Source organism: Sapajus apella, unplaced genomic scaffold (genome assembly GCF_009761245.1).
Source record: "Sapajus apella isolate SASKATOON/1434 unplaced genomic scaffold, GSC_monkey_1.0 scaffold13, whole genome shotgun sequence".
Classification (NCBI taxonomy): domain Eukaryota; kingdom Metazoa; phylum Chordata; class Mammalia; order Primates; family Cebidae; genus Sapajus; species Sapajus apella.
Genome location: NW_022436953.1, coordinates 35,870,478 through 35,879,216, shown reverse-complemented (window position 1 = coordinate 35,879,216; position 8,739 = coordinate 35,870,478). Strand labels below are relative to the sequence as shown.

Below are 8,739 nucleotides of genomic sequence, written 5' to 3'. Positions count from 1 at the left end.
CCCACCCCACAGCAACCACAGTACACCAGCCACACCACCCCACCCCAATCCATACTGTGTTACAGTACAGCAGCCACACCACACACCACACCACATCAGTCATGCCAATCTTATTATTCAGTTTAGTTTCTGACCACAGTATTACTGGGAGAGCCGGGGCCTGTGCTGAGTGTAAGGTGTCTCAGCAAGGCCACCAGACTCAGAGACTCTGAGGGAAACAGACACAGGGAAAGCAGAAATGTCTGCAGTTTTATCGCATTCCAAAGACTGACAGTTGGAGTTCCTCAGAACAACTGTTCCCCGAGACCAGTGTGAGGCCTGCAGGTCACAGGGTGCAAAATGACACCTATTCCAGAGCGCGCTGGATCATAGATCCTAACAGCACCCCTTGCGGAGACCAGCAAGTTCACGTTTGCTTTTGCCCGTTAACAGTGGTGATGGAGGCGCAGCTCGCCAGAGGACGTGCCCCAGCCTTAACCTCTGGACAGGTGGCCTACAGGTCCCTCCGGAGGGGAGCAAAGTTTCCATCCTGTAGAGCACCATGGACTGACAAACCAGCCTGCGGAGCGGACCGCCCGGCCCAGCCAGCCTGCAGGACAGCAGCTCAGGGTCCAGTGCCCTTACCCTTCGGAGCTCAGCAGGCAGCTTGCCCCCCGCAGGGGTTGGCAGCCTCCTAGAGCGAAGCAGTGGGGCAGGCAGAGTGGGGCCACCCTACCCTGGCCATGGCCTCCAGGCTTCCTTCCCAAGACCCTGCAGCCGTGGGGTGAGCCTGCCATGTATCTACACTGTGAACCCATCCCTTTCAGAGATTCTCTTGGGTGTAAATGTTACTTGTTATGAATTAAAACCCCAGTGAACTTCTGAAATGCCACACTCTCCAGACAAATAGAACTGAACAGGCTTTCACAGTCTTGGGTGAGCAGGAACCCCGGGCTGGGCAGCACTTGGCCGGCTGGGACCTGGTGGCCCTGGACAGAGCAGGTGGCAGCAGGAAGCTCCACCAGGAGCCAGAAGAGTGATCGGACAGGCTCAGCCTGCGAGGGGAGGGTGCCCTTCTTGGACTGGGGAGGGTCCTGCACAGGTTTTTGTAGAGGGGCTGAGGGTTGGAGAGGAGGAGGTGAGTAAGAGGATGAGCAGGACCCCCAGCCGCATCCCCCCCCGCCCCCCCCGCCTTCTGAAGCCCTTCTCCATTCCATCCACTGTCCTCTGTCAATGACAGCTTTCCATTTTGCAGATGAGGACCTGAATTTCAGGCTGAAGCCACAGATCCTGCCAACGGGGAGGCCTGGGGCTGCACTGGACGTGGCACCTGTGGGCGACAGCGGCGGTTCTTGAGGCGGGCGGGAGCCCTGGGGCCGGCCTGCTGCCTCCTGAGGTGCTGTTGGTGCTGGATGCTCAGCCTTGTCAGGTGTCTGAAAGGTAAGTGCGGAGACCTCGGCAGGCCTCAGAGGTGTAGCCACACTGGGGGATGATGCTGAGTTTTGGCAAAAGGCATCTCTTGCTTGGACATTTTGAATGGAACAAGAAGAAAATGAGCAAGTGACTCAGATGGATGTCTCCTTATGCAGAGAACACCGGGTCACTCTGAAGCACGCATGCTGGCGTCTGTGGCGGCTGCACATTCTGGGGGCCATTGGCATTCTCTGCACGTGCCCTGGGTCCTCACCGCCTGTCAGCTGTCCCTTACCAGCACACACAATGCATTGTTCACTCAGCTGTCAGCCCTTCCGGAACCCAGACCATCAGCAACCGCAGAGAAAGCTTGCCGGAGCCTCAGGGAGGGACGTGTGATGGGCCCGCTTGCCGCTCCAGCCAGCCGCCTGCCAGAAGCCCCTTCCCAGCGAAACACCCTTCCTGCGCCTGCCCTGTGCACGGCCGCCTTCTCTCCGCTGCAGCCTCCACTGCCCGCGCCCACCCACGTCTGTCCCCACCGCTTTCATCAACTTTCTGATGGGAAGGGGCTGCAGGGTGCAGTGGGGGAGGCCCTGTGACCGGGGTGGAGGGGCCTGGGGTGGCAGGGACCCCAGCCTGGGCCCAGACAAGGTTTTCACAGGGCACGGATGCCAGCTCTGCAGCAGGGATGTCACCTCCATTGATTAAATGATTCGACATTGCCATATGCCTGCAACTAATTAGTATGATCAGCACCCAGCACGCGGGAGCAGAGGGCGCCCAGACAGGCGGCCCTGGAGAGCCTCCAGGCCTGCCTGGGCCCCCACCCCGGCACTGTGCCCCAAGACCGGTCATCCGCCAAACACTCCACAACTTTTCCTGCCAGGCAGTCCACAAGCGGGTGGCCACCCCCGCACTGGCCTGGCCCGGGCTGCAGGACCCCCAGGACCCGGTACTCACCATGAGCGCTGCAAAGTTACTGGAGCAAGAGCGCCGCGGCAGGAGGCGTCCAGGCTGTTAGGTCGCGCCCTTCTCCCCTCCGGCCTCCATGGCCTCCGGAAGGTCAAAGTCCCAGACGGCGGCCAGGAGGTCGCACTCCCGGGCCGGGGTCTCAGGGTGACCGTGGCGGGGCGGCCGCGGTCCCGGAGCTGCTCCCATCTGCGAAGACAGCGGTGGTGAGCGGGGCGGGCGGAGGGTCCCCGCGGTGGGCAGCGCGCAGCCCCCGACTCCGCCAGGGAGCAGCCGCGGCCCCTCTCGGTCCCTCCCTCTCCTCCGCTCCTCTCCGCGGGGCGGCCCAGGGGCTGCACCTGCGGCTGACGGAGGCGGTGCCGGTGGGGACTGGGGGCTCCCCGCCTCTCGGACGGAACGCGCCCGCGGCTGATGCGTCTCCTTCTCCATATTTAAAAATCAATCTGCGCTCCCCCTCCCGGCTCCGGAGCCAAACTCAGCCATCTCGGGCTGCACAAAGCCAGGGGCGCGCCGGGCGTTCGCACCGGGAGCCGGCACCGGGCTCGCCGCGCGCCCCAGCCCGGCCCCGGCGCCCGCTCTGCCTGGAGGTGGTCGAGCTCGAGCTCAGGCCGGGGCGCTGGGCGGGGACCCCGGATCTCCCCGGCGCCTCCCGCCCCAGCGACGCCGAAAGTTACTCGGAGCCGCTTTCCCCGCGGCCGGCATCACCCCAGGGCAGCCTCGCGCGCCCCTCCCGCCGCCCCGACCCCAACTTCTCACCTGCCTCGGCCGAAGCAGCTGCAGGGGCGGCCGGGCCGCTCTCCCCGAGGCCGACGCGCTGCGCCCCCCGCGCCGGGGACCCGCTCTCTATCCGCCAGGGCCGCGGCGGGGCCGGCGGCGAGTTATCAACAGATTGCGGGGCTGCGGCGCCGGCGGGTGAGTCACAGCCCCGCGCACGGGCGGCCCCGGCCGGGCCAGCAGCACCGCCGCCTCTGCGCGCGCCTCCCGCGGCGACAGCGGGGACCCGGGCGGCCGGAGGCAGGCGCGTAACCATGGGGACCGGGGCGGGCGACGGCGGCGGGCGGGCTCCTGCCGCAGGGTGGGGACGGCTCCTCCAGCCCGGCGGCCGCCGTCACACTGCAGAGCCCATTTAAAGAGACACCCGGCTCCGCCCGAGGCACCAGACCTGGCGCGGAAGCTCGCCCGACCGAGGACTGCGCGACCCGCGTTATTCTCAAAGGAAATCTCCGTCCGGGGAGAGCCGCGGGAACAAAAACATAAACAAGGAGATGGATGTGGAAGGAATTTTCCACCCTTTATTAACATCCTCAGGTCCGGATTTGCCAAAGCTGAGGTGCGCCCGTAGTGAACCGTCTCAGTGTGAGTCAGCAGGGCAGACCAGCCGGTGTAGACGGGCAGGGGTTGTAGCCGGGCGGACAGCGTCCCCGTCCCCCACCCAACCCGCCTGTAGCCGGGGTCACAGAGCCAAGGTGAGCATGGAGGCCGCGCTGGGGCGCTAGGAGCCACACAGCCCAGCCTCCCACCGCAGTGAGGTGTGGGCTCTGCCCGCTGCCCACAGGCCCCCATCTTGACCCCGGGGGCCTCCTACCCCACAAGGTGGGCCCAGGTCACTCTAGTTTTTGTCACAAGCTCAGCTCTGTGTGGCACGGGCAGCCTCAGCAAGGGTGACTCCGAAACTGCCCTGGGCAACCCCAAACCCCCTCCTCCTCCCCTCCTCGGCCTCCACCTTCGCCTCCTCGGCCTCCGCCTGTTTCCTCCTCGGCCTCCACCTGATCCCCCTCCTTGGCCTCCACCTGTCCCCTCCTTGGCCTCCACCTGATCCCCCTCCTCGGCCTCCACCTGTCCCCTCCTTGGCCTCCACCTGATCCCCCTCCTCGGCCTCCGCCTGATCCCTCCTCGGCCTCCACCTGATCCCCCTCCTTGGCCTCCGCCTGTCCCCTCCTCGGCCTCCACCTGTTTCTTCTTTGGCCTCCACCTTTACACGGCTGCTCCTGCCCCAGGTTCTCTGACCCTGTCACCTGTTCAGGGGGGTCCCCAAGCCCTGCTGCCCTGGATTTTGAGGGGCCTGAAGCCTGCACTATTGGGGGGTTGTCGTGAAGACTCACAGAGGCAGAATTAGTTGCAGGGGTGCCAGGGTTCTGCTACCCTAGCCTCTTATTATGGGACCTTTGAGTAGGATGTTCCCAGGGCCCCACTACCCCATCCAGCAGGAGTTCCTGGAGCCCCTCTGTGGGGACCCTGTGATGGCTCCTGAACTCCAGCTGAGGGACACGGGGCCCAGGCAGGTGATGGCCAGTTCCCAGGTGGAGAAGCTCCAGGCACCCCAGGCCCTGGCCGCCCTGACCCCCTTGGTAGCATTGCCCCCTGGAGCCTTGGAGCCCCTGGTGTCCCCAGGGTGATGGCCCTGGACAAGAAGGCTGGGAAGGGGCTGGTAGCAAGGAGAGGGCTCTGCCCCTGATGCTCCCAGGCCAGGGGTCCCCACAGGCTCTGCCCTGACATCTTCCTCCTGCACCCAGCAGCTCCCAGCACAGAGACTGCTCCAGGTATGGGGTGCCAAGGTGAGCACAGGTCAACCTGTCTCTCCCGGGGGTGGGGGGGGTCCTAACACATCATGATTGGGGCACAGAGCAGGTCCTGGCTTGTCTCTTTCTCCGGACATGGACTCAAGCACTGCCCTGAATCTCATGGGGGCTTTTTGGGGGAACTTCTCGATGCTGTGGGGGCAGGAGGAGGGTGATGGAGCCAGCCAGGTCCCAGGAGGCCCTAGAGAAGCCCCCACTGTCGGTCTGAGCCCCAATCAGTGTGAGCCCTGGGCTCAGCCCCCACAGACTCCAAAGGGAAAGGTTGTCAAGCCCTGGATGTCCCTGGCATCAGGTGGGACACACAGAAGTTTACCGTGTGCTGTGGGGGCCCTGGGGTCCAGCGCTGGAGGCAGGCAGGTCCACTGGCTTGGGAATGTGCTCCTACCCCCGCATGTGGTGGTCTGGACCAGGGGGCTGGCACCCCCATTCCACACCCAGTGCTAACCTGAGTGAAGGAGAGGAATCCCGGGGGAAGTTGGCACTGCCACGTGTTCCAGAGCTGCCTGGGGCAGAGTCTGTGGGGCTCAGCCTTGTGAAGGGTGGGGTCATCGAGTGTCTCCTGCTCACTCACAGCGGCCCCCTGACCCCTCCCGGCTGCTCTACCAACCCTTCCCTGGAGCTGCCCTCAGAGGGCACCTGCTTCAGGTCTCATGTCCAGAGTGGGGCTGGGATGGGGCGCGGCCTCCTGAATAGCTCCACATGGCTGTGGGATGGGGAAACCAAGGCACGAACAGTCGGTGCTCTTCCAGGTGTGCGTCAGACCCCACTTGCAGTTGTGCATTCCAAAAGTCTGCAGGCATCATTGGGTGGGATGAGGAGCCTGGCCACCTGGAGGATCACCAGGTCTCTGGGCGGTGTTCAGCCGGTGCGCCGGCGGCCGTCTGCCTGGGGATGTCAGTGCTTGCCCTCCCTCAGAGCTCACGGCCCCCGGCCCCTGACCTTGGCCTTCTCTCTGCTCGCTGTTTATTGGCAAAGTCTCTGCTTTCTGGACTGCAGGGTCAGCCGTGGCACCGGCTGACCACAGGGCCCACATTTCCAGTCCCGCCTGGAGGGAAGCGCCTCGTCCACATCGCAGGGACACGGCTGAGAGTGCTGCCTGCCTCCCTGCCTCTTATCTCCCCAAGAGAGGAAAACAAAAGAAAAAAATGAGAGGAAAGACCAGGAAATGGAAATAAGACCAACAAGAAAGAAATTTAAAAACCTGAATAAACTCACGCTTGATGCCATTTCAAAACATACGTCCATGAAGAGTCTCGTGGTGAAAAAGACGGATTCCTAGCTAGGGAAACACCCTGTGCGCGCCCCCTGGGTGTACAAGGGAGGTTCCATCTAGGTGTTTACTCAGGTGTCTCACCGGGTATCGCGTGGATTCTGCCAGAGGGGCAGAGTCAGAGGATATGTTGGTGTTTATAATAATACATAGTTACAGAGGTCAAGGGCTTCTTGGAGAGGAATCCCTCGGTTTACTTGGCCATGAGGGAACCAGGCAGGACCCCGGGCACCACCGCCTCCTCCTCAGGGAGGCACAGCTCCCCATGCAGCCAGGTGGGCCCACGAAGGCCTCCTCGGCCCACGGCTGCATGCTGGTCACGGTCACCATGTCTACACCACCTCTTTCTCAGCAGCAACTCCACGTGCTCGACGGAAAACCACAGACGGAAGCCTTGCCAAGCAGATGCCCGGGGCCGACCAGCCACAGCCCCTCCAGCCGCATTCTCTGCCAGGGGCGGGCGGCCTCCTCCTGGCTTTGGCACTGCGGGCAGCATGGCAGCGAGGGGTGTGGCTGCATATCACGAAGTGTCATCCGTGGATGGGTCGTGTAGGGTTATTCTGACTTTTTCCGATGGTTTAAAACTGTAAGAACACGCAGCTCACGGTCCACATGGAAGCAGGCAGTAGCTGGCATGTGGCCCCAGGGCCATTGTCTCCTGCCTTGCTGTGGGAGGAAAGATGTTCTCAAAAGAAATGGCTGGGTTTGTGGGGGGTGTGCGGGGGGTTTGTGGGGGGTGTGCAGGGGGTTTGTGGGGGGTGTGCGGGGGGTTTGTGGGGGGTGTGCGGGGGGTTTGTGGGGGGGTTTGCGGAGGGCCAGGCAGTCTGAACGCAGCTCAGTTGGCCTCGGTGAAGGTATGACTGGCACTGGGGCGTGGGGGAGAGGGAGATTCTTCCTTATGCAAATCAACACCTTCAACACTGACCTTCCAAAGGGACACCTGCTAGACACTGACCCGGCAGCAGAGAGAACCCACTTCTGAAATGCGCGACTCTTGAGGGGGCTTTGTTGTTAATTCGGCACCCAAGGCCCCAGCTCACAGGGTCTTGGGTGCATGGGACCCCTGGTCCTTCCCACTGCTCTGTGATTCTGCCTTCCTTCTGCAAAGGTCAGTTTTGGGTTCCATTCTAAGAGCAGGCCGGCTGTCAGCACTCTGACCTCCGAAACTCTGGGGCCTCGGCCGAAGCCTTGTTTTCCCGCAGGAGCCTTCGGGCTTCTTAGTACTGGATGTAAGCTTCTTCCCTCTGAGGAGACGTCCTGCTGGATGTGAGCTCTGGGGCGCCTGTGGGTGGCCGCCTGCTCCTGCCGTCTCCTTAGGGAAGGAACGATGGGGCTGGGCCTGCCCCTGCCCAGAGAGAGTGGGCCCTGCTGCCTGCAAGACCTCAGCCAGGGAACCACGTTTCTTGGAATCCTGTGGCTTTGGAATCTGCAGGCTCTTTGTGGGAGGACAGGAAACAGTCCCGGAGATGATGCTGGGGCTGGCCTCGTGCAGGTTAACAGAACTGGAGATCAGGCCGATGCCTGGGAAGGTGATGGGTGTCTTCCCTCGCTGGGGGTGAGGCCCAGCTCCGTCTTCCCTTGCCGGGGTGAACCCGCAGCCCCGAGTTTGGAGGGGCCATGGCTGCCGGGGACTCGCGGGTGGAGCTTGCTAGAAATACTTAGATCTGGAGCAAGAATGGCCTCACGCCACCGGTGTCTCGGGCATGACCTGCCTCTTTTCGGAACACTTTAGAGATCTTTGCATTTGTCTGTTTTCAGCCATTTGGTGCGGACTCTGACAGCCTGAACTCAGAAGCCCACAGAGAGGGGAAATGGCGGCCTGCGGAGGGTGGGCAGCCTGGCCGTGGAGCTCACGGGAGCCAGGGCCGCCGTCCTCCCTGACAGCACAGCAGCCCTCACTCGCCCAGTGGAATTAAAACCGGCTCTCCGGTTGCCACGGAAACCAGCAGTCTCCCCCAGCGTCAGTTTGAATTTGTGAAGACCATTCCTAGCCAAGATTCAAGCCAACAGATTCGTGCTTACCCCGAGGTGAGGCCTCCTTTGAGAACCAAATAATAAAATTAACAAACCTGAAATCTTCTCCATGCTGCCGCCTCTTTAATTGGTGCCCGGCGGAGCCCCTGAGAGGACCTGGGGCAAGCGCAGTCTCCCTCCAAGGCCACAGACCGCTGGGGAACCTCACAGCCTTCCACTGACCACCACGTGGGATGAACAGGCACCTCTGGGGCTCGTGGGCCCTCTGCAGAATGAGGCCCTCAGGTGGGTTTCACACTGGAAGGTTTCACTGAACTGGGCCTGCATCCGTGGTGCCTCAGCCAGGCCTCTGCTTCCAGTGTGAGGCCCTGGCTCACACATCCGGGGTTGCAGGGGGTGCACGGGGCCCCATCATCCTGCGCTGGGCTGTGGGCGGACTCCGTGGGTCAGGGTCCTGCTGCGTGAGGGGTGGTGTGGAGGGTCAAGGACCTTATGCTCTGTGTCACCATCCTACGTCCACCCCAGGCCAAGGCTGTGGGGTCTCGCAGGCCTCTA

At 62.7% G+C, this 8,739-nt stretch overlaps 1 protein-coding gene and 1 pseudogene across 2 annotated transcripts in view; one reads left to right on the top strand and one right to left on the bottom strand.

Annotated features, from left to right (window-relative positions):
* ADGRA1 (adhesion G protein-coupled receptor A1) overlaps positions 1 to 3,905 on the bottom strand; it is a 39,556-nt gene extending 35,651 nt beyond the window's left edge. Inside the window, exons 1-2 of one of the 2 annotated variants that reach the window (XM_032282061.1) lie at positions 3,118 to 3,905; positions 2,353 to 2,550 (exon numbers count right to left, since the gene is read on the bottom strand). In XM_032282061.1, coding sequence (XP_032137952.1) covers positions 2,353 to 2,355 — 3 coding nt within the window. In that variant the 5' untranslated portion in view covers positions 2,356 to 2,550; positions 3,118 to 3,905. Of the gene's footprint in view, positions 1 to 2,352; positions 2,551 to 2,699; positions 3,081 to 3,117 lie in introns of those variants that run through there. The other variant, XM_032282062.1, reaches the window with a different exon arrangement.
* Positions 3,906 to 4,294: 389 nt separating this feature from the next.
* Positions 4,295 to 6,906, top strand: LOC116554183 (annotated as a pseudogene).
* The last annotated feature ends 1,833 nt before the right edge of the window (positions 6,907 to 8,739 follow it).